Raw genomic sequence first — 25,006 nt, 5'->3', positions numbered from 1 at the left:
GATGCTAATAATAATAAATGCTTTAACATGAAACACTCCTTTGTCTGCAGCGGACTTTGGCTTCTGTGCCCAGATCACTCCGGAGCAGAACAAGCGCAGCACGATGGTGGGCACCCCGTACTGGATGGCTCCAGAGGTGGTGACCAGGAAGGCCTACGGGCCCAAGGTGGACATCTGGTCCCTGGGCATCATGGCCATTGAGATGGTGGAAGGAGAGCCGCCCTATCTGAACGAAAACCCACTCAGGGTAGGGACCAGGAGCCTCACCGCAGCCTCCGCACTGCGAGGGGGTTCTCATTCACAGCGGCCTTACTCCTGGAAATGTTTCCGCTCGTGCAGCATTTTGACAAAAATAGATTATTTTTTTATATTTGATATAATAAAGATTAACTGGAGAATTGAGGGAATCCACAATGACACCGGTGGTGGCAGACAACATCTACATCAGTTGTTCATTCAGAAGAGAGGGACAAGGGTCTCTCCTCTTCCACCCCCGACTCTAAGGAACTGATGAGGGAATCCACAATTTTCATCATATCATATTTGGCAATATCTTGTATTTGACAAAATACCTCTAAATACGATATAAAATCTTGGCCATTATTTCATGTCCACTGTTTGTTTTTATTTGCATACTGTATGTGACGTTAATTATGAGACAGTGTATATTACTCCAGATCAGTGTTGTTTAAACTTTTCCTGCCGTGGCCCTCCCCCTAGGTTTTCAAAAGTTGAATGCCCACCCCCCAAAAAAGTACCAAAAAAATGTACCATATGCGACAAATGTAGTTTATAGTAAACCAGGTTGAGTAGTCACGTTTTTATATTCGCACAGGCTAACGGGCAGAAAGGTGCGCAACAAATAAAAAAATAATAATCATAATGACAACAAATAATGAAAATAAATGAAAATATGAACAAATTCTATTATTTTAAGCTTAAACTATTATCCTATTACATTTTGAAACTTTAAACATATTTCATGACATTGAATGAGTCATGTCAAATTAGTTCTTAATAACTATATCTTGAAGGCCTTCTTTTTAGTTTTAATTTTATCTTCATTTTCTTGCGCCCCTTTTGCAATTCCGCCACGCTCCACTAGGGGGGGGGACAAGCCACACATTTTGAATACCACCGGCCTAGATGATAAGTGTGTATGTTTTGCACAGTATTGTGATATTGCACAATTAATATTTAAATGATAAAAAAAATACCTTTTTTGTTTTTAATATACGTTATCATAACAAAGTGCCCCCCCCCCGCAGGCTCTGTACCTGATTGCCACCAACGGGACCCCGGAGCTGCAGAACCCGGAGAGGCTGTCGTCCGTCTTCAGAGACTTCCTCAACCGCTGCCTGGAGATGGATGTGGACCGCAGGGGCTCGGCCAAGGAGCTGCTCCAGGTGCTTATTCCACATGACCCCTGACCACTGTCCTGATGATGATGAGCTCACATTTTGGGTCGGGATTTGTCATTTAATTTTTTATTTAAATTCCATTTTGAAAGGCTGAAGCCTTGTTGCTATAATATGGAATTAATATAATATTAAAATATTAAATGAATACCAAAAAAGTAAGTTTGACACAAATATGTGTTACCCATGCCTAGTTTGATTTATCTCCTTACTTATTTTTCAAATCCTGACTTATTGTGTATGTATTTGTTTTTGTGTATATTGCGTTCCTACCCTCTTGACTTACTTTTATCTCTTGGATTACTGAGAAAAAGAATGTCAATTCATAAATTCAAATATGATGATTAAAGTATCTACCTGCCTATCTATCTATCTATCTATCTATCTATCTATCTATCTATCTATCTATCTATCTATCTATCTATCTATCTATCTATCTATCTATCTGTCTGTCTGTCTGTCTGTCTGTCTGTCTGTCTGTCTGTCTGTCTGTCTGTCTGTCTGTCTGTCTGTCTGTCTGTCTGTCGCCCCTTTCACACATAGTTCCTGGTAAATTACTGGGATTACATTTACATTTAGTCATTTAGCAGACGCTTTTATTCAAAGCGACTTACAAGGGAGAATAACATTCAAGCTACATTGGGAAAGAGATTAGTGTAACAACAACATTCGTGTAACAATAAATACTGCTAGGTAGTGCTAAGTAATTGTAGGTTAGGACAGGAGGTACTCACTGAAGAGCTGGGTCTTCAAGTGCTTCTTAAAGACAGAGAGGGAGGTCCCTGCTCTGGTCATTTTTGGCAGCTCGTTCCACCAACGTGGAACTACAAATGAGAATAGCCTGGATTGCCGTGGCTGTATGGCCGGCAGAGCCAGGCGACGCTCATTTGACGAGCGCAGCATCCGGGGGGCAACATGTGCTCTTACAAGAGCATTTAAGTAGGCGGGAGCATTCCCAGCAATCACTCTGTAGGCCAGCATCAGAGACTTGAACTTGATGCGAGCGGCTACAGGTAACCAGTGGAGCTCGATGAGCAGCGGAGTCACCTGTGCCCTCTTTGGCTGGTTGAACACCAGTCGCGCCGCCGCATTCTGTATCATCTGTAGTGGCTTCACCGCACAGGCCGGCAAGCCTGTTAAGAGGGCGTTGCAGTAGTCGAGACGGGACATCACCAAGGTTTGTACCAGCAGTTGAGTGGCATATTGGGTCAGGTACGGCCTGACTTTTCGGATGTTGAGTAGTGCGAAGCGGAAGGACCGGGAGACAGCAGCAACATGGTCCGAGAATGTCAGTTGGTCATCAATAATGACACCAAGATTCCTTGCAGCCTTGGTAGGAACAAGAGATAGAGATGGATAATCTTTGGATGGATAATCTTTGGATGGATAATCTCTCCGGCACCGCTAGTGATTTTCACTATTCACACATGTATGCCGTTATATCTGTGCCTCATTCCAGAGAGAATGGCAGGTTTTGAGCGCAGAAAAATATATTTTGCAAGCACATATATCATTTGAGCAGACAAATATATTCTGTGCACAGTAAATGTATTTGAATGTTTGCTATTATCCATACTAACGTGCAATTATCATATGCCTTCTCATAAACTCTTTGCTGGATGCATTCAACATGGTCTCTCTTAGCTCAGCTCAGCCTGCACGCTCGCTCAACACGGCCCAGCGACGCTGCAGCGTCACCCACCGCAGCTCCGCCCCCCGCAGCCGGACGAAGCTTAGCTCCGTTTGAATTGCACTGCAGCCTGTCAAAGAGAGGGCGGTTTCCAGCCGGCGGACATGACAGAGCCAAACGGTGAAAAGAGCAACATCTGTCATGTCCGCCGGCTGGAAATCTTCTGTTTGACAGGCTGCAACGCACGTACAATCTAAAGCAGTTTTTTTTTTTGTTTGTTTTTTTTTTCCTGGCTCTCAGAGACCAGCGCTTCAGATTCCACCTCCCCATCCCTCCTGATCTGTTTGTCTGCCTGCCCGTCTATCTGTCTGTCTGTCTGCCCGTCTGTCTGTCTGCCCGTCCACAACTAATGAAAAAAGTGAACCATAAAGATAAGAAATGGTCATGTACAGTAATCCTAATGACAAAAACATTGCATATAAGCCTAAAATAAAGTAGACAAAAAATAAATAAGCCTAAAGTTTTTAAGCCTAATAATGTATGGCGGCAATTTCTTTAATTACGGTTGTTGTTGTTTTTCTTTTTTTTTTTTTTTTTCTTCCTCTCCTCCGCAGCATTCCTTCCTGAAGTTGGCGAAGCCTCTGTCCAGCCTGACGCCCCTGATTGTAGCCGCCAAGGAAGCCATAAAGAACAGCAGCCGCTAGAGCGCGCCCCACGCCCAAAGCTCAGACCTGGCCTCTCGTGTGTGTGTGTGTGTGTGTGTGTGTGTGTGTGTGTGTGTGTGTGTGTGTGTGTGTGTGTGTGTGTGTGTGTGTGTGTGTGTGTGTGTGTGTGTGTGTGTGTGTGTCAACGGTGACAGCACAAGGGGGTTTCCACGTGACCTTGAGCGCAAGGACAAGGTGACCCCAAGCCTCGTGTGAAGGACGGACTCCTCCCGCAGAGATGTTACGGTGTGTGTGTGTGTGTGTGTGTGTGTTTACATTTGTCCACAGCGTCCTGCTCTCGTCGTCCCAGACGTCCCGTTTCCGGACACACCGCCCCCGTCCCCCCCAAATCCAAAAAAAGCGTGGAGGAAAAAAGACAAACCGACGACGTACGTAAAAGAAAGTCTGCTTCTTTTGGGCACACTTCAAGATGGAGGAACTCCTGGAACCGAGATAGTCGGATCCCTTTTCCCGTCCCCCGCTGGACTTGGTTTCCATCCTCTTCCTCCTCCTCCTTCGGGTCGCTCCTGAAGACGTGCACGCGCTGAAGCTGCAGTAAAGAGAGAGAGAGACAGACAGAGAGAGACAGACAGACAGAGAGAGACAGACTCTGAACAATTTTGCCTGCATGACTGCGACTCCTCTGAAGATTCTCACGTCCCAAGCTGGTGTGTGTGTGTGTGTGTGTGTGTGTGTGTGTGTGTGTGTGTGTGTGTGCGTGTGCGCGTGCGCGTGCGTCTGCGCCAATATATTTCAGATGAACTTGGAGGTTTCTTTGAGTCGTTGATGGTAAAACCTCCTCACTCTGTCCGTGTCTTCTACCGCTTTCACACCAACGTCCCAGCAAAGATATCATCCACGTTGCCTGGAATCATTGAAAACATTGGATTGAATCGTTTTTTTAGGGGTTTTTTGTTTTATTTTGTTTTGTTTTGTTTTTTAATTATAGGGGACGGTAATTCCCTTGATATCCAAACCGACCAGAACCTGCAATACTAATCAACACACGACGATGGATCGTACACATTGGTTAGAAAGTGTCCAGAGTTATATTGTTATTTATTTGTTATTTTATGGACAAATGAGGCTGCAGAGATGTTTTTAGACGCATGCGTGCCCAAGCCCACACTTCCAAAAGATATGGATCGCCATCTGACTTTAGTCGTTATCCAGCGTGATGCGTTTTTGTTTTACATTTGGTCGCGACAAAAGCGCGTGATAATTGGGGGATAAGCGTACGTTTTATTTGTTTTGTTTTTTTGTTTCTGCATCAAATCCCTTTTGAAAGACGCAAAGAGGACGAACCCAAACGAAACAAACGCGACAAAAGCCAAACGGTGGCGCGGCGCAAAGGCACTCAAGCTCGCCCCCGACTCCGGGCGACTGCCGTCGACGAACTTGAAGGGCGCTCGATTCGGCGGCAGCGCCGTGGCGGGGCTGGCGACTCGCTGACCGGACCGGGCTCAGTTCGTTGCGGTTATCTCATGTCGCCACTCGCTCGTGTCGCTGTCGTCGCCGTTGACGACGATTTTGTTTGTGTTTCGAACCTTAGAACGCGGGCGGCCGTCCCCCAAAACGCTGCCTCCGCTCTTCGGGCTTCACGCCGGCCGAGCGTGTGGGGGGCCCGAGCGGCGTTTGTCGGGAAACAACAAAGTACATCACATTTACATTTAGTCATTTAGCAGACGCTTTTATCCAAAGCGACTTACAATTATTCAAACACCGACGGACGCAGCCATCAGGAGCAATTAGGGGTTAAGTGTCTTGCTCAAGGACACTACAGCATGCTAGCAGGAGGAGCCTGGGATCCAACCAGGAACGTTTAGATTACTAGACGACCAGCTCTACCTCCTGAGCTACCGCCCCCATCAAGCGAAGTAGCGCCCCGAAGTACCACACTTACAGGGAAAGCAGAAAAATAACTTGCCATGACCCGCTGCAGGCGTAGGGCTTTTAATCTACTCTCGCGTCGTCTGCTTGTAGTTTGTTCTGATCGGTATCAAAACAATACAGCCCATAATCCCCACGTCACCAAACTGATGATTGAATTGATCAAAGCAATTCGTCAGCCCTCGCGAGCGCTGACGAATTTGTTTCTAATTTCCTTCCACGCACATTTGGTATTTATTTACCTGTCTCAAATGAGCACAGTTCGTTATAGCTGTTATACTTGTTACTGTTTCCATAGCAACCAGAGCGAGCGCCGCGTGGTGACGTGGCTTCGTCAGCAGCTCCTAAATGGACACTGGGGCACTTTTTGTCTCTTTCGGGGAAATACTGCTTCCAGCGTCTCCAGCGCCGTGTTATTTCAGCTTCTTCTCTTGATGACGAATAAAAATTCAAGCATAAAAAAGAAATGGTTAAAAAAAAAAAAAAAGGCTAGGCTAGTCGATTCCACCTGCGGCCATGCATTGAGCTAACACAGTTAGCATGCAGCCCGTCGCTGCCTCTGTACCGGACACACAGAGATGAAATTGGTATCGAACTTCTCGTCTAAATCTGGGAAAGATAGACAGAACGCGAAGAATAAAAAATAATTTGGGAATATCCCTCTATTGAGCCAAAACAAGAAAACGTATATTGTGCCTGTTACCGCTAACCCCTCCCCCCTTACCTAAGCCATCTTTGCGGCTGGGATGGTACAGCCAGAAGATGTGCCCGGCCCCGCCCGTACCCACGACATAGAATCCGTAGCGAGGCCTCCCCCCCCGGTCGCAGCCTTCGAGATGCCGCTGGTCCTCCGGTGGCCCCCCCGCTGTGAGCGGCGGGCGTCCGTCCACCCTGCCTTCCGTCCGTGTTCCCCTGGGTCGTGGGACTGACTGCGAGAGAATGTCACTTGTGTGTCATGTTGCTTCGTCGGTCATTTCCTGGGAGGAGGAGGGCTCTTCGAGTGACGGGTGCCATTTTTTATTTTATATTTTTTTAACGATTGTAGTTTGTCTTGAAGGGCGGCGAAGGAGCGAACGAGTGGAGGGTTCCGTTGCCCCCGCGTCATCCCTTATAAGCGGCGGTTCCCCCTCTCGATGTAAATAAGTCAAGCTACGAAAACCGTGTCCGTTTGATAGCTTAGTTGGGCATTTTCAGCGTGTGCGTGCGTGTGTGTGTTTTCATGTTTGGGGGAGTGGGTGGGCGGGGGATGTGGCAGAATTCATGCATGGGAAAAAAAAAAAAAAACCAAAAAACAACCTGTAAATTGTATTTCATCTTTGAATTAGGGTAAGATTGTTAGAAAACGTATGTATGTATGTATGTAAATACGGCGGCTGGGGGGGGGGGTGTGCGACGACTCCCTTCTTTTTCCAGAATGATGTAACTTAAGATGACAGTATTCAGGTTGCTATGTGGTACGTATCTATAAGTGTTTTGCACCCTGGAGGCTGAAAAGAGGAAGAAAAAAAAAAGACATTAAAAGAAAAAAAAAAAACAAAAGCCCAGAAAAAGAGAACGCGGTCACATGTTGGGTCTGTCCTCACCACGACACCGGGGGTCACGCGGACCCTCCTTCCTCCACCCGGGATGAAGGGCCGGGGCCGGGGGCGTGGGCCGGCCCGCCCGGTCCGTCCCCGGTTCCGCTGCCGAGCGCTTGGACGCGTACGTGCTGCACGTCTGCATTCGGGACGATTGGGACGCGGGTCCGAGCGGAGAGCACGTCCCACGGATTTTTCCGGGACGGCTTTCGGGATTCCCAGCGAGTCGACCGATCGGCCGGACCCGTTTTTGTTTTTTTTAAATTTAATTTAATTTTTTATTTTGTATTATTATTTTTTAATCCCCCCCCCCCTGTGGTTGCTCCTGTACATTCCCTTCTTCTGGATGTGTAAACCTGTACACGTGGCGTTTAAAACAAAACAAAAAAAAAAAAAAAAAAATCCTCTTATCAATGTGTATGAAGAGAACGGAACAAAAACAAATTCTTTTTTAAATTATTATTATTATTATTATTATTATTACTCAGATTAATGTCGAGCTTTGTAAAACTGCTGTTCCAGCATCCATCCAGGATGTTCCTCAGCAGCCTCCTCCTCCCCTTCCCTCCCCCCAAAAACACATCTTCGACAGAGGACAACTCAGCGCTGGGGAAACAAGGTTTTTGAAAAGCGATTTTTATTTGTGGTTGAAGCAATAGACTTTTTGATCTTTGAAGTGTGCATGGCTGTGTCTTGAGTGTAAATCAAAACAAAATATTGAAGTTTTGGCAACTGGACTGAAATAATAAAGAGGAAGAAAAGCAGCCTACCCCGCGTCGGGCGCCGTGAGTCTTGGGATTTTAGGTTTTGATTTGACTACATTTTTTTTCGGTATCCTTTTTGATGTTTGTTTCCAAAAAGGAAAGAGCTGATCAAACCACGCTCACATTTCTGGAGAGGCACATGACAAAAAAAACATTTCTCTCGAGAGTCACAAGCAACTATGAGTATGAGCAGAAAAAACTGAAAAATAGGAATGACGTCTTTTAGGGGAGAATGTCACGGAAAACGTCAATACAATCTTTATAAAATGAGCTTCATTAATCCCGTGGGGTAAACTGGTTCAAATGGGCGGGAAATAACCTAAAATAAAAAGGTTCAACACTAATCAAGATGGTAAACAATCTTCTCGGCCCCGTTTGGCCTCAGGCGGCGGCGGCGCGGTCACATGGCGGTGAGCTGGGTGGAGGTGGCGATCCTCAGGCTGATGGTGCCCGGCATCTCGTCGGCCATGCGCCGCCCTTTCTTCCTCAGCTGGAGCCTCTGGGGGGCGGCGTTGTCGTTCGCCGAGCCCGACAGCACCACCTGGCCCATGAACTGGTCCTGCGCCGCGTTGCTGTTCCACACCTTGTTTTAGGGGGAGATTTGGGAGAAAAAACGCATGTCGCGTGTCTTTACGGGTCGGGCGTCAAACGTGCGGACCCTAAGGAGCCGTTAGGACGTCGAGGAGCTCCGGCGTTTGTTTTCCACGCTCGCCCTATCGGCGCGCGCTTCAGGGGGGGGGGACGACTTTTGACCACCTCACCTGCACGGTGACGGGCCTCCGGGGTTTTTTCCTGTAGAAAACGGCCATGACGTCAAACTCGGGCTGCAAGGTGTCCCTTTGGACGGCGGACTGCACCGAGTGGCCCTCGCAGGAGATGATCACGTAGGGGTCGGCGCCTGCGCAGAAGACACACACAGAGAGGAAGAACGCGGGGCGTCAGGTCGCGTCGGGCGAGGGGCGGTGACCCGGCAGCCGCGGAATCCCACCCCCCCCCCCCCCCCCCCCACCCCCACCGGACCTCCGCTGCGGTCCTGGTTCTCCAGACCCTGGGCTCCGTGGACGTAGACGTGACTCACGGCCTGGGGATAGCCCAGGAACGAGCTCCAGCACCTTATCTTGGGCTTGTCTTCCGTCAGCTCCCTGGGAGGGGGGAGGCAACAGACGACGGAAACGGTGAGAAATGTGCCGGCGCTGGTTGGGAAGACGGTCGCTTTTAAGCCGGCTTCACACCGAATCTGAAATCGCACGCGGCAGTCCAACCCCCCCCGATTAAAACTCTCTTTGTACACTGAGTGCGAACCAAAATGAAAAACACACAATACCCAAAAACAACAAAAAAAACAAAAACGATTTCCGGTCGTTTCCGACGACGACAGGACTTCCTGTGTGTGGTTGCCGCGTGCGCGCGAGTCGGTTTGAACCTCGACCTTTGGAACCGCCCCGTGTACCTGCAGCCGGAGTCCACGTCGGTGAAGACTCGGACCATGTACTCCCCCAGGACCTGGGGCTTGAAGGTGGTGGGGAAGAGGACGTAGCGGCCCTGGGGCAGCGTGCACCTCTTGAACACCGTGCGGGCGTTGATGTAGGCAGACGTCTCCACACACCTCTGGCTCACGATGTCGTGCATTCGATACTTCCTGTTGAGTTCCACCTTGACAGCAGAACCAAACAAAACACATCGATTAGCGTGTGTGAGTGTGTGTTAATGTGTGTGTGTGCCTGTGTATGTGTGTGTGTGTGTGTGTGTGTCTGTGTATGTGTGTGTGCGTGAGTGTGTGTGTGTGTGTGTGTGTCTGTGTATGTGTGTGTGCGTGAGTGTGTGTGTGTGCATGTGTGCGTTTATGTGTGTGTGTGTGTGTGTGGCAGCGGGGCTAATCCAAAATCATAATCCAGAAGCCACTTTTCTATGTGATCACTATAATAAATCATATGAACATATGATCGATAAACAGTATTTGTGCAGTTGCAACGGTATAATATTTGGGGTTTTTTTTACATTAGTCGGTGCTAAAGCCAAATTTAGACAAAACATCAGAAAAATGTGTGAACATTTCTCAGTATTCAAAGCGCATCAAATCTAAATAAGATTAAAACTAATAACTAATACTTACACTTTAATATGGGAAGTACACAGTATACACAATATACCTGCTGCCAGGCAAATAGTTGTTTTATAACCAATTTACCTAAACCAATTTTGTATTTATTATACTTGAATTGTGCATAAGTTGTGCAGAATTTGACCTTTTAGGAAATACACAGCTGTCCTAAAATGGAATAAAATCAAGTACAGTTCAAGTACTAATTGAACCTGCAAATACACTTCAAGCGATAAGAGATTCCATAACGTCACTGCCACGAAGAAGAGCGTCACGATAGCTTTTGACGTTTAAAATGGGATCGTCCTGCCCCCTGGTGGCCTCCGGTGGATACAACCGGATTTTCGTAAACCGCAAAATGTGAACGTGTCGACCGCACGCACGCACGCACCCATGCACTCACTCACACACGCACGCACACACACACACACACACACACACACACACACACAACCACAACATCTTAATTACATATTTCAATTGGCGATTAAACTCTATTAGTAGAAAATGAGAAATGTCACAAAGCAACAATGAGAGAAGTTCAGGTTCGTGTGAGGTAGTTCTTAATGAAGCTCCAGGTTTTTTTGTTTTCTTTTTATTTCTTTGTTGGTTATTATTAGTTGGCCCTCGATACCGTGGCCGCCGGGCCCAGACGCCGTCCCCCCCCCCGGCGAGGTGTGACTGAACTGAACCAGACCTCAGACCAGCGTCACGCGTCTGGAACTGCCTCCCTTGTCAGGCACGTGGCGGCGGTGACCTCGTCCAAGCGCTCGGAGCGGCGTTTGGTCGTTGGTTTCGGTTTTTTTGTCTTTTGCGCGTATTTCAACGCAGAGTCACTGGATTGACGGGAAAAGCCGAGAAGCATCGTTTGCTCTCTGGACGGAAGCCCGCTTCACGCCGATTCCGACAAACGACAAGAGTAAACCGGGGGGAAGGCCGCTCCCTCCGCCGGAGGGTGGGATTCCCGCAGCGCACGAGGCGCTGCCCAGACGCGGCTCCTCTGGCGGGCGCGTCGGATGCGGCTACGAATTGGGTGTGAAGCGGGCTTAACCGTCTTCGTTAAACGGCGCAAAACTCAACCTGAGCTTTTTTGGGGGGGGCGGGGGGGGGGGGCGCGTGTGAGTACTGGAGGTAAGTTGCGGTTGAAGTTGAAGTTTTATTTGGGAGGATTTAAATGCATGTTCAATGCAACACAGACAATCACGCTGTTGTACGGTTGCAGAACCCGGAATTGCGAGCGCCTCGTGCCGATTACGCACGTTTTGGTGTTTTTTTGTGTTTTTAGAGCTGTGTCGCGACGTTTCACTGCGTATACTGTATGTACGACCGCATGTATATGTGACAAGTAACCTCTCGAAACTTGAACTTGTTTCCTACCCACCTCAGCTCCGTCGGGGAGACTGGCCGCACTGATGGAGCCGCACATTTAAATATTTCTGTGTTGTTGTAGCTGTGGCTGCACAATCTAATCTTGAAATTTTTTTTATTTTTTTTTTCTTCCTCCCCGGAGATCAGAGCGCTCTGATTTCAGAGACGCGTCAACTGAATGCCAAATAAATAACAGTCGCTCGAATAAATGGTCTCTTATTTTGATTGGAATCCAATTACAAATGTGCGTTTCCACCCGCACTGCTTCTCGCCTTGAAGCCCTCGGCTGAGGCAGGCCTCCCATCGGCGCTAAGTCGAGCGTGATTTAGCAACTTGGCGACGCGATCTTTTTCGCTGATAAGCGCCTGCCGACGAATGTTGTTGCCAACCCCGTCCAGTCAAGCCCGCCTGCCTGTCGCTGCAAACGTATTTATTTTTTTCATTTTTTAGATTATTTGTGCAGAGGAGAAGCCAAGGCGCGAAGAAAGGAGAGAGCGTCTCTCCCCCCTGATAAACGCACGGAGCATGAACTCTGGGAAGAACGCGCCCTGACCCAGACGGACGGCCATTCCGGTACCGAGGCGCTCGTAAATCACCCCTGCCGCTCTTTTCTGGAAGGTTCCAGACTCTCCCAGGACCTTTTGTTACCGTGTTTATCTTCCTACGACAGTGTTTGCCGTTGGGGAGACATTTCTTACTGTTTGTAACCCGGTGTGCTGGCTGAGATACTACCACGGGTGCGTGGGCCTTTTTTTTAAAATTAATTTTATTTTTTTTGCAGGTTTGATTCCCAGATTCAGAACAGCCTGGTCTGCTGTCTCCCCTCGCTCCTATCGACCCCAATCGACAATTTTTGACGATAAAATGTTTCCTTTTTTGCCTTTGCTCCTGTTCGGCCTTTGCCGTAGCCTCGTTTCAGTTCCCCCGAATAAACCAGGCTTCCCGTTCGCCGCGAGCGCTGCGTGTTTGTCCACTCGCGCGACGGTCCCTCCCCCCAAAATCGCAGGGCGTGCCGCAAATCTGTGACGAGGCCGTTTATGACTTTCGCCGCCGTAAACCGGCCACACTTTTCCCGCTTTTCGGAAAAACCAGGAGCGCAGCGGCATCACGCTCACCTTGAACACGCTGAAGCCGATGAAGAGATTCTCCCCCTGGCCGATCGGCCGGTGGATCTTCATGTCTCGCTGCTGCATGGAGATCAGGACCTCGTCCACGTCTTTGGCGACGTCAAACAGGTACTGGGAAGACACGTGGAAAAAACGGAGCGTGATCCGGCAGGTCCTCCGGTTGGACGCCCCGCATCTAGGTTCATCTAGGGTCGGGGTGAGGGACGCGTTCCGTACCTGCGGGTTCTGCAGGAAGGTGCCTTTGTGGTTGGAGCAGCCGCCGCAGCGGTTCCGCAGCGGCTCGGCGTGCTTGGTCCAGCTCCCAGAATGCGTGGCCTCATGCCACGTCTTGTGGAGGCTGACCAGAGCCGTGTTGATGAGGCGGCAAACGTCGGCGTCGGTGAAGCTCTTGCACCAGTCGGTGAAGGACATCCTGCGAAACGGGAGCGAGGAGAGGTGGACGTGAGGAGGGGGGAGGAAGAAGGCAGGACATCCAGGCGTCGCCGTCTCGTACGATCACTGACCAGAACTCGCCGTCGTCCTCCACGGTGATGCCCAGGTTGGCCCTCTCCATGTCGCCCACCTTGGACCACTCCTCAGAGCTGGGAGAGAGAGCGTCATGAGCGTCGGGGCCAGAGCAGGCGAACCGGGGGGGCCGAGTTTCCCGCCCCATCTCACCTGTCGCTCCAAGGCCCGTTCCACTCCGTCTTCCCCCAGGGGTTCCTCATGCGGATCAGCGGCAGGGTCTCGTTCTTGAAGTAGGCCAGCAGCCCGTGGCCCAGGCGGACCTTCCTCACGGCGGTTACTGAGTAGGCGTGGCCCTTCACCAGCCCGTTGGCCAGCTTCAGCTCGATCTCATGGGGCGACGCCTGGGGGAGAGGGGTCGCATCGGGTGGTCAGCGGCCGGTTAAACGATCGGCGGCTCTCCCTCGAAACATCGTGAGGACAAAACAGGTGGTGGTGAGAAAGTAGACCTTGATGGAGCAGCTGATGACCCCGCCCCGCTCAAAGACCTTGAGCAGGTCCTCAAACAGCCGCTCTTCTTTCGCCGGGTCGCTGTGGTAAGCCTCGGCCTCCAGGTTGAGGGCTTCCGCCACGGCCCCGCTGAAGTCCACCACGGCGTCTGCGGTGTTTCCCCCTTCCAACGATTCATAGCAGCCAGAGAGTCTGGAGGCGGAGGCGGAGGCGGAGGCGTAGGCGGAGGGGTGCAGCAGTTAAGTCAGGAGAGATGGAAAACACAGCCCAAATACGGTTCATACGGACTCGGAATAGGGTTGACACTGACTTGGCGTAGGCCTTCTCCAGCAGAGCGCTCCAGAACTCGTTGTTGTCTTTGGAGTGGCAGTAGATGAGCTCCCCGTTGAGCGTCGGGAGCCGGTCGTCCACCACCACGTCCACCCACTCCCCGAAAATCCAAAACTGAAAATGGAAGATGCCGGCGTAGCTCTCCGGATGCTTGGGATCCCATTCTTGCTCTGTGATGTCAGGTATCACCTAGAAACACACCCACACACACACACACACACACACACACACACAAAGAGTTTTACATCAGTTTGGGCGGGTGGGGCGGGTGGGGCAGGTAGGACGGGTCGGGCGGGTGGGGCGGGTGGGGCGCTGGGACGACGCCGGTATTCAGTCCCCCACCGCTGATAAATGTAAACTTTTAGAATTCACCTTCTTCCAAAGTTGTGGCTTCAGTGCCAAGCAGGAGCATGCGGCGACAAACCAGCAGTTGCCCACGATGCCCTGGTTGAGGTCGTGGGCACTGATGCCTTCCACAAACAGGTGGGGGTCTTCGCAGATCTCCTGAAACCCCCCCAAAAAAGAGACAAAAAAAATAAATCAATCAATCAGTCGCGTTCATCAATTCAACTGACATTCATGAGATACTACATTTGAGCTCGATGACGCACCGCCGGACGTTATTCATTCGGCGATTCAATAGAAATCCTCGGGGTAACGAGGAGAACATGTGCTCGGCGCCGCTCAAGGACCCCGGCGCGTCCCCTGAAAACATTCTATTGTTGTCGCGCGGCAAATATCCACAAACACTTCCAGCGAACTGTGAGAAGTGAAGCTCCTCCCAAGAAACGGGTGACTTGGCCCGGCAGGAAATCCTGTCCGCCGCTGCATCGGCCCCGGCTTCACACCTCGTTTCCCCCAATCCCAGCGGTGATATTAAAAGAGCCGGAGCGTGGTTGGAGGGGTGGGGCCCGATGAGTCCCCACTCCCATTTCCTCGTCGCGCCGTCTTTCGAAAGAGCGTCGTGTCAGACGAGCTCGGCGGCCCCGCGGCGACGCAATTCAAAAAAGGTCGTTCGGCCTATTTGCGTGAAAACCCGCGCCGGAGTCCCCCCAGCGTCGCAGATCCGGCAGCGACCCCCGCCCGGACGACGGGAGCCCTCCGCCCTTTTTACCGGCTCGAGGAGGAGCCCGGCGCACAAAGACCCTCCGGCGCAAACCCCTCGTAAGTCGCGGTTCCCGGTGCCTAACCCCGCCGTTCGTTGTGATCGAAATGAGAGCTCAACCCCGGGGCGGGACCCGACGGACCCGGAGGAGGAAACGTCTTCCTTTTTCTCCGGGTCCCACCTCCGTCACTCACCCCTGGTCTCCTCCACTCCACCCGACCGGGCGGCGCTCTCCTGTAAAACAGGGAGGCGTCGGTGGGCAGGAACTCGGGATCTTCGAAGAGCTTCTTGCCCGTCAGGCACTCCCTCTTCAGGTCGGCGTAGCGCTGGTTTTTGTGCGGAGCGACGGAGGAGAACATGGTGCGGACGCCGGAGCCTCGGACTGCGAAAAGGAGGGAGAGAGAGAGAGCGAGAGAGAGAGAGAGAGAGAGAGAGAGAGGGCGAGAGGCGGTCAGCGGGAGACTGGAACAGGAATCCGTCCAAGGTCGCCCGTCTGACCTCTGAGCGTAGGGGGGACAAATCCCTCGGAAAGCCTCCCCGTCCGTTCCCACGGAAGTCTGGGCAGAGGTTCCACTGTGTGCACCGGGCTCGGAGTGTTCATTGTAACCTGCAGAGCTGCGCTGTGTGTTACTCTTTGTAATTACAGATGATTCTTCCCTTTATACACAGTGTGCGGTGACGGCGACTTGTTGAACGCAGAAGCTTTGTGGTGGGGTTTTGGTTTTTTTTACGACCTGTACTCCACCTTGCCTTCGGGGTTCCTCCCGGGTGGTGCATTCATTTGGTTTCCCTTCCTGGGAAAGGGCTGACTTTGACCGTATCTCCGGTTCGTGCGAAGTTGACGCGAGTCGCAGGGAGCTTACTCCAAAATCCTTAACAGAATTGGCCGCGCACCCGGACGTCGATTTTTTTCCGGACAAATATTCCCGTTTTGTGGCCGGGTCCAAATTGTAGGGGGAAATAGTTCACATATTGTAATCGACACGAACCAAATAAGGTTTTATAGTCACGCGTGAGCTCCCGGTGGAATGCGCGGTTGCAGCGATGGGAAAGGTCGTGGAGGTGGCTTGGTCATGCGTTTCAGCCGCCCTCCCGCAAGGCTTAGACAGTAGCGCCGGCGTGGCTGTAAGTCTGCCGCCCGATCTCTAAACTGCATCCCAAACCGTTTCAGATGATTTCCAGGGAGGACACCAGGATCCGCCCCCTTGCCGGACGACGGTGTCCCCGCTCTGTCTGTCTGTCTGTTTCTCCTGTTCAATCGATAAGTTGAAAATTAAACCTTGCAGCGTCAATGACTTACCTCTGCCGAGCTGGTGAGAGGGATCCGAGCCACACAACCCCCCGCGCGGTGGTGAGACGCGGACCGAAGGGTGAGACAGCAAACGCAGGACGGCACAACACACAACCTCCAAAAGGGGTTGAATAAATGGAAGATCAGACGTTTTAGTCTCGCTCTTACTTTACCGCTGGGACGACGTCGGCAGGCGCATTCCTTCCTGTTCTGGAAGCAGGTAATGGCTGAAGTCTGTGTACCTGGGACACACCCAGCCCCTGCTGGGCGTGTCCTGTTGTGTGTGTGTGTGTGTGTGTGTGTGTGTGTGTGTGGGCGTGTGGGCGTGTGTGTGTGTGTGTGTGTGTGCGTGGTTGGCTGGTGACTTCAAGCAGGAACACGTATCAGTGTTTTCTTTTGGCAACAACCACAGTTCAGTGTAAAATAATTGTTGTTTACATTGTGACGTCATTGTCTTTTTGTTTTTATTCATAACATCTGTTTTTTTTTAGTTAGACGATAAAGACGTGAGGCGTGTGTGCGGAGTAGGGGTCTCACCACGACTGATTTTTACTTGTCGCTAGGATTTTCATAATAGTAGTCGACTCGTCGTCCTTTAACATATTATGTAAGAAGGCACAGAGAGAGGAGTTCAAGGTAACAATGAAAATTGGATTTTGTAAATTAAATGAATTCAGAGAATTGTTAAATACTACATAGTGGAATGAAAATATAAATCAAAATACATATTTTAATAAAAAAAAATTCAAATTCAAGATTCAAGAGGTTTATACAATAATTATTGTAAATCTGCTGACATTGTCAGAAGTTATTTTGTCCACGACCAGTTGACTGCTGCCAACAGCGCTGAATAGTGGTTATACTAGTGGACTAGTTGACTAGTTGACTAGTTGGTGAAACCCTTAGTGCAGAGGTGAAAATATTTCACATTCCAGATCGCCCATGTTGACGCACGGAGAATGTGATTTAGCACGGATTGGTAGAGATTGAACAGAAAACCAGGTAACCCTGCCTGGCAACACTATGTGTGATTTTCTTTTCATTCACAGATAACAAAAGTTAAAAAATGTAAATAAATGTTTTGTATTAATCCTTTTGTAATTCATTGCTGTATGCAATATGTATACTAAAACATATGCATTGTATTTATCATTTATTTTACATATTAAACAAAATAGGTGATTTGAATAAATATGAATATCTGACATCTCTCATTCGCAGATAAATAAAAGCATTTGTACCTTGTTGAGGTTTTCAAAAGATCAGCCGCGGGGCTGGGACCGTCGGGGGAAAGCTCAGGCCCGTTGAACAAACAAAAAACGTCCCTTCATTTGCGTCTCTCGGGGAGTTGAATGAACCAGATGCGAGTACGGCAACAGCGACGGGAAAGAGCAAGCAGTTTTCTTTAAACTCACCCCGCTCTCGCCGCCCTGCTCGAGAGAGAGAGGGCTCCGGCAGAGTGACACTCACATCAGTTTTAAGCCTTTGTAAACATTCAGTTAAGATAAAATAAAAGACACACAAACCAAAAGAAAACATGCGCATGCAGCCCTCACCAAACCAAATCCGATGTCCTGTGTTTTTGGTTTGGAAACCAGTCAGACCAGCAGCTCCGCAGGCATGGACCTGGGGGTGTTGAGTGGAGCCTGTAGTGCTCTCCTCTCATGACATTAAACATTACACATTGGGAGGGAAGGGGGGGGGGGGGGGGGGAGTGAAACTCAACTCCCACTACTCCCACTACCCAGGGGTGAGACCGGCTGGAACTTGTCCTCATTGTCTACCCTGAGTTATCCTCCAGTGTTCATCCGTGTTGTATTTTGATTTTTTTTTTGACTCATTGCCGTACAGTTTTTGAAATTATATATGAAAGTTGGTGACCTGGTGCTGGGAATTTTGATACCGCCTTGAGGATAAGGGATCCAATTCAATGACTGATAGAACTGGAACACTGAACTGGAACACGCCCTGACTTCTGACCTTCCACTTCTGTTTTACACCGAGGGCCAAACTCACAATAATGAGCAAAGCATTCATTTGCCTCGCGCCTTTCATACACCACATGGAAGGAAAACGTATATGATGTTCATATAGTATATTTACACGAACGGAAAGAAATAATCAAAAAATAAAATCAAACAAAATATTATTATAGTTATTATTATGAGGCGAAATCCATGCTGGAGTTCATCAGGAGGCCAAAGGATTCGACAATATTCAAATGCTCCTAGCTGTGGCCACAACTACGGTAAATCATCTTGATAGAGATATTATCAGTAATTCATTGCGGCAGATCCGCCTGCCACACGCCAGCCGAGTGGCATTTTCAGGGCCCTCCGGCACAGAGACACGGACAGAGATGTTGCAAACGCATGCGTTTATTGTATAGAGAGATGCAAGATGGAACAGGCCGGCAGCAGATGGACACACGTCATGACAGAGGCTCTCCCTGGGTGTGAGGAGATGGGCGATTTAGCTGTCGCTCATTGATTGCTCTGACGAGCAACAGGCGTACGGCCCAGTTACCTGGACCTCAGACAGGTGTGGCTGCTTAAACCATGTTGGTTTAACCATGCTTAAACCAAGCATGGGGATGGTAGCTCAGGCAGTAGAGCTGGTGGTCTAGTGATCTAAAGGTTGCTGGTTGGATCCCAGGCTCCTCCTGCTAGCACGCTGTAGTGTCCTTGAGCAAGACACTTAACCCCTCATTGCTCCCGATGGCTGCGTCCGTCGGTGTTTGAACAATTGTAAGTCGCTTTGGATGAAAGCGTCTGATAAATGACTAAATGTGATGTCACACTCCTCCAGTACCTCCTTAACATTGGGCCATCTACTGTACCTCTCCTAATACTGTAGAGATTTGTGGGACTATCATTTGCTGATCTTTGAGCTCCACACAGTATTGTGATGGAAGACAATTAAACTGTACAAATAGTAAACAATAGTAGAACTCGAAGCCAGAACGGGCAAACAGGAAGAGAAACAGATCAGCCCTGTTCAGCTTGGCCCTGTACACACTAAAAAAATGGGCTTCTGTGTGAGCGGGTGGGTGGAGGGGTGGGGGTAAGAGAACATTCCTTGGCACGGACCAAGTTGTTTCCCCCCCATTGGCTTCGGGCCGCAACTCTCTATTTAACCCAATTCTTATCCGTCCTTTCAGGCCAGGATGCTCTAATTGGGCAGGTGAAAAGTTGGAAGAACGGTATGATAAAGTACAATACTTTTCTTGGGTGAGGGAAAAAGTTGTCTTTCATGTGTTCTCCGCCAAAACCCCACCTAGGCACATGAGTGACTTCTTTATTACCTGTTCTACGACTAGGGACAGGCAGCCCGACGCGGCTTGGCTGGGACGGGGAAGGGATAAAGGCAGGGTTAGAACGGGAACTATACACACAAATTCTCAGAGCTAGACGGAGCCAGGAGAGGTACTAACTAAGTAGGGTCAGCTGACGATCGGTCAGCTAGAGTAAGGTTAGCCGACGACTCGTCCATGATAGGAGACGAGTGGCCCCTGGTGGGGCTAGGAGGCTGCGGGCGTGACAGTACGTGAGTTGGGAAACGTGAAAGGTAGGGTGGACACGAAGGGAGGGGGGTGGTCAGGAGACGAAGACCCACAGCACATGGGTTGATGATAGACTCAATGACAAAGGGGGCAACATACCGGGGGGGGCGAGTTTGACGCGTTGATGAGGGTGTGACACAGCGGAGCATCTCCTGGTTGGCCCGCTCTGTCTGGCCATTGGGGTGAGTCAATGAGGCGGAAAACCATAGACTCCCGGTGGTTCCCCGACAGCAGCAGATCAAGGGGAACCGTCTGGCGCTGTGTCCATGTCAGACGCATTCCAGCAGGCCCTTGACCTACGTTGGTACGGACAGGACCGTAGCGCGTCGTCGTTCCAGCCACTCCCCGTGGCCAGAGTGGAGTACGGGGGCCCTGGCGGAGGGAGAGGAGCCTCTTCTCTCCCACGGACCGGCTGGGATCAAAGATCTTCATCATCTCCTGCGTGAAGGCGTTGTGGGAGCGGCTCTCGCGACCTTGACGTTCCCACACCGCCGAAGCCCGGGGCGAGAGCCGCGGCTCGAACACCACAGCGCATTGGACCAAGAAAGCCTGGCATGCGGGGCACCCGGTGGGACGCTGGGAGCCAGGATGGGAAGCGGTACGGGAGACGACGGGGCCGGGAGACCACTCACAGTCGCCGAGATGTTGCTGAGGTGGTCGGCGATGTCACAAGTTTTATTGAGAGACACTGGGTGTGATGGAGGGGGAGACCCGGTTGGGCAGGATCGGGCGGACGGGTCCTGGAAGGCGGGACGAGGCAAGACAGGAGAGGGACGGCGTGGACGAGGAAGGAGGGATCCGGGTTCCGGACGGGGGGACAGGAAGCCAGGCTCGACGAGGCAGGAAGGGACGGCTTGGACGTGGGATGGAGAAAGGACGATGGCTAGAACGAGGTTAGAGGTTAGAACGATGACTTGCGTAAAGAAATTCTCAGAAATATAGAGGAGCCAGGAGAGATACTAACTGAGTAAGGTTAGCTGACAATCTGACGATGAGAGGATTGAAGATTGAAGTAATAAATACTGCAGACTTGATGGACCTCAGGTGTGTGGGACGGTGCAGGAGGCAAAGGACCGGGAAGGGGTTAACGCCGGGCGACTTGTCCATGATAGGAGATGAGCGGCTCCCAGTGGGACTAGGAGGCTTTGGGGGTGACATCTACGTGTTACTGGGTAACATCAACAAATTGCACTTAAACCGGTTATCGCCTTGACCTTTCATTACGTCTTTTTATATTTTTATATTTCTGCTTTTATGTCGTAAACATGTGGCAGAGCGTTTGTGTCGTTAAAACTCTGAATTGCCCTTGTGTGCCAAATGGGCTGTGCACTTAAAAATCAATGATATCATTATGACAATTTAACTGAAATAAACAGTTTGAGATGAATGGTTTCCTCTGTAATTGCTAGCTGCCTTCTGTGGATTCTGTATGAACCTAGACTCCCCACACACCCACTGTCCACCAGCTTCTATATTGTTTTATTATTATTATTATTACTATTATTATTATTATTATTATTATTATTATCATTATTATTATTTCTATTATTATTATTATTACTATTGCTATTACTGTTAATACTACTACTTCAACTAATAATAATAATAATAATAATAATAATAATAATAGTAACAACAATAGTAACAATAGTAATAATAATAAAAAATAAAAAAAATAAAAAAAATAAAAAATAATAATAAAAATAATTAGAAGAAGAAGAAGAAGAAGAACTTTAAATCTATCGGAAAAAAGATTTACTACGGATGGTAGATTAATTTATTTTATGATTGTTTCCAAAAATATTATATAAACATATCGATGACTAATCATTTACTTTGCATTTCGTTTCTGGAATCGACACGTGCAGTGTAATGCAAATAGCGGCCAGCAGATGGTGACAGATTCACGTGGGAAGACAACACTAAGGAAGCGTCTGAAGAAGATACAGGGGACAATTAAGAAAACTCCATTCCTGGTGCTTGTAAAACTGTTATTTGGTGCTTTGAACCATCTGCATAAAGTACAAGACCGACATTCCGGTTGAGGGAGGCAATTTCATTCAAACTTTCAGCTAAATTTATATGTGTAATTGCTTCTATGTCTATGGGTCAGTATCATAATTTGTGTTGTCTTAGGTCAGGTCATTATCAGTGAGTAAAAATAATAATAACTCTAATATTAAAATGGTGATATCATTTTCTACCAACACTCAAAATCCTAATCCTAATCCCTTTATATATGGCCTTACTTATGATGATGATGGTGGTGATTATCTCCTTTGAAACAAAATAAATCCCTATAATGACTTAAAGGTGCAGTGTGTATAATTACCGGAGATGACTTGGCAGAAATTGAACATAATATTCACAAGTATGTATGTTTTAATTAGTTTATGATCCCATGAAAATAAAAATCATGTTTTTGTTGCCTTAGAATGAGCCATTTTTACCCACATAGGGAGCGGGTACGCTTCCACGGAGGCCGCCATGTTGCACCGCCTTGTTTCTACAGTAGCCCAGAAGGGGCAAACCAAACACTGGCTCCAGAGAGGGACTTCTGCATATTTCGCAGCTACCGTCCCTTCCACAGAGGCTGCCACGTCGCACCGCCATGCAGAGGAGTATTCAGTTGGTTGCGATCTGCAACCTCACCGCTAGATGCCGCTAAATCCTACACGCTGCGCCTTTAAAAAAGTTATTAAAAACTATAGAGAAAGCAAATGATTGAGCTGAAGAAACAAAATATTTAATGTCGTAAATTAAATTGGGTTGCCAGTTGACCCCTAGGTCGTCCCTATTAAACAGGCTGTTACTTTGGAACCTCTGATAGAATTCTAATAGGTACATCTAGAAATCTGAAAAAAAAAAAGGAAAAAAGAATAATAATAATAATAATAAGAAGAAGAAGAAGCAGGAGGTTGTAGATGTGAAACATGTGGTTGATACTGTAAATTGACTAGGACACTGTGCACAGGTGGCTGAACGTGGCTAAAACACTGTACTGCTGTTACTATTCTAAATACATAGCATCAAAACTTAATTTCACAGTATATTTAGGAATTTATATGAGATTTGTGAACGATAGAGATAACTTAAAATACAAGATGGTCGATCTTGGATTTTCTTTTTTTTTTTTTTTCTTTTTCCTCAACAGCAGCTGCGACTTTTTTCCAGAACTGCCAGAAAGCAAAGTTGAAGAATTATAACATAAGGAAGAAATATTATGCGTTGCTTTGTGATGTATTGTGTCCGTGCGTTTAAATAACTTCAGACTTTATTCGTGAAATACAATTGTTTTATTTGCAAAATGATACCGGTTACTACATTGAATGAAGCACTGAAACAAGCCACTGTGACATCGCAAATCACCACTAAAAAGACATATTCAAAGTGATTTATTGGAACTCAAATGGATTGGTATGAAAGAGAACAGGAAGTTAAGTGTCCTGTAGCTCTCCAAAACAAAACATTTGGCGGTAACTCTCCTGGTTCAAGACATAATAATAATAATAATTTTAAAAAAGAAAAGTTTTACAAACAGGTTGTCAACAAAGACTATGTCTCAGTTTTGCCATTTCATTTTTTATCAAAAGACAATAATCTTAAAAAAAAAAAAAAGAAAAATAAAATAAATAAAAAAAAGGCACCGCTGCAGGTGTTTGAATTCAGAAGTTACACCGTCCGTTGCAGATTCACACAAAACACTTACTGTTAATGGTTATATATGCGGTAGAGCTGTAATAAGTTGTAGAAAACTCGGAGCTGAAACAGACAAAATATCAAACAGCTTGTAAGGTTAAACTGATATCGTCAGAAAAAGGTCTACAAATGGGTTGTTTGTACAAAATGTTGATTGCCATTAGGTTAGAGGTGGCCGAGATGTGGAATGAGCTTTAGGAGCCGCTGTGCTGGCGTCGTATTCCCTGCAGAAGAGGAGCGGAGCTTTATTTTACTGTAAGTTTTTATCTTATTTTGGTCAGGAATTGCAGTTGGGAGCGCTCAGAGACTCCTATTATATACTATGGTCAACAGCTTGTTCATGGGATAAAGGTATTTAAAATGCTTTCACTCACAGCGGGACCTGCACATCACTTCAGATTCACGATCCTATATCGATCTTTAACCATTTTTATCGCGAAGAAACCGCTCCGGCCATTTATTTGTTTGATAATCCAAACGCACAGATTTAACTCAAACTATGCTTCACGTGCATTTCTCTCCTCGGCACCTTTCGGCGGAATTTGGATGTGTGGGCCGGGCGTCGCGACCACGGCAATAACACGTCCGCGCATCTATCCCAGTTTGTGCTTTAGTTCGGTTCAGTTCAAAGTTCTACGACCTCGTCGCCTGCGAGAATCTAAGAAAAGGAAAAACCAACCCCTCCGGACGGAGGCGGCGGGAGGCGAAGGTGGCGACGAAAACGTCGACGGGAAGCTGCGCAAAAGTGGAGCGGCGGCGACGACGACGACGTTTCTCCTCGCGACGGATTTGACAAGAGTTTTTTTTACGACCAAACACGTGGAGCGGGAAGTTCCCCACACCTCCATCTCCGTCACTATCCGGAAACTGCAATTGTTAAGCACTATTTTCAAGCCATGCAAAATATGATAAGCCCCACTAACGCGTAGTTTCTGGATAACAGCAATCTAATCGCCTCGGATGAAGATGGTCTAATCTGACGCTACTTGTCATGGGTGTGGAGGTAACATGCATTCATCTCCACGCGCTTCCTCTGGAGCCTGTTTATTCTTACAGGCGATAAAGTTAAATACTTATTCCATCTTTATATCCCTCGCCCCAGCACATACAGTACTGCGGCGTCCACTCTTATCATCTATGAATTTCACCCACATCAGTGATAAATAAACCTCTTGTCACCAGGAGCCTCGGTGGAATTCACAATAAAGAGTATTAGAGGCCAGCCCAACAAAGGAAAAAATACTTTTAGTCGATTAAATACTGTACGCTTGTTTGTTTGTTTGGGAGAAAGAAAAAAAAAAGATTGTTTCGTCGGCTTGTTCTTACACACCTTACGGTGGTGGTTCACGACCTGCGGGGGCCGCCGCAGACGGCGGGGGCGGCCGCGAGGCCTCGGACGATTTGAGGCATATATTTTATTTTATTTTTTTCAAATAGTCAAATAGTGGTTAAAAAAAAAAATATAAAAAATCCACAAGAGGACTGA

The 25,006-nt window shown here is 48.3% G+C and overlaps 2 protein-coding genes across 7 annotated transcripts in view; one reads left to right on the top strand and one right to left on the bottom strand.

Moving 5' to 3' along the window:
• The window catches only part of LOC307240470 (serine/threonine-protein kinase PAK 3), a 30,510-nt gene extending 23,658 nt beyond the window's left edge, over positions 1-6,852 (top strand). For both annotated transcript variants that reach the window (XM_080014261.1, XM_080014260.1), the window contains exons 14-16: positions 51-247; positions 1,269-1,406; positions 3,663-6,852. In XM_080014261.1, the coding sequence (XP_079870387.1) occupies positions 51-247; positions 1,269-1,406; positions 3,663-3,752 (425 nt within the window). In that variant the 3' untranslated portion in view covers positions 3,753-6,852. The remainder of the gene's footprint in view (positions 1-50; positions 248-1,268; positions 1,407-3,662) is intronic.
• A 658-nt stretch (positions 6,853-7,510) lies between these two features.
• On the bottom strand, positions 7,511-17,894 carry LOC307240330 (calpain-5-like). Of its 5 annotated transcripts, XM_080014077.1 has the most exons (14): positions 17,501-17,796; positions 16,269-16,374; positions 15,163-15,350; positions 14,236-14,367; positions 13,844-14,052; positions 13,533-13,725; positions 13,237-13,427; positions 13,083-13,160; positions 12,796-12,991; positions 12,568-12,690; positions 9,434-9,636; positions 9,004-9,125; positions 8,745-8,881; positions 7,511-8,566 (listed from the first exon to the last, which is right to left on the bottom strand). In XM_080014077.1, the coding sequence occupies exons 3-14, from the start codon at positions 15,325-15,327 to the stop codon at positions 8,384-8,386; spliced, it is 1,932 nt and encodes a 643-aa protein (XP_079870203.1). In that variant the 5' UTR covers positions 15,328-15,350; positions 16,269-16,374; positions 17,501-17,796; the 3' UTR covers positions 7,511-8,383. The 5 variants fall into 5 exon arrangements, with proteins under 5 accessions (XP_079870203.1, XP_079870206.1, XP_079870205.1 ...); XM_080014080.1 differs by lacking the exons at positions 16,269-16,374; positions 17,501-17,796 and adding an exon at positions 17,816-17,894; XM_080014079.1 differs by lacking the exon at positions 16,269-16,374.
• Positions 17,895-25,006: the final 7,112 nt, after the last annotated feature.

This window comes from Zeus faber, assembly GCF_960531495.2.
Source record: "Zeus faber genome assembly, chromosome: 14".
Lineage (NCBI taxonomy): Eukaryota > Metazoa > Chordata > Actinopteri > Zeiformes > Zeidae > Zeus > Zeus faber.
This window is presented reverse-complemented; position numbering and strand designations above follow the sequence as displayed.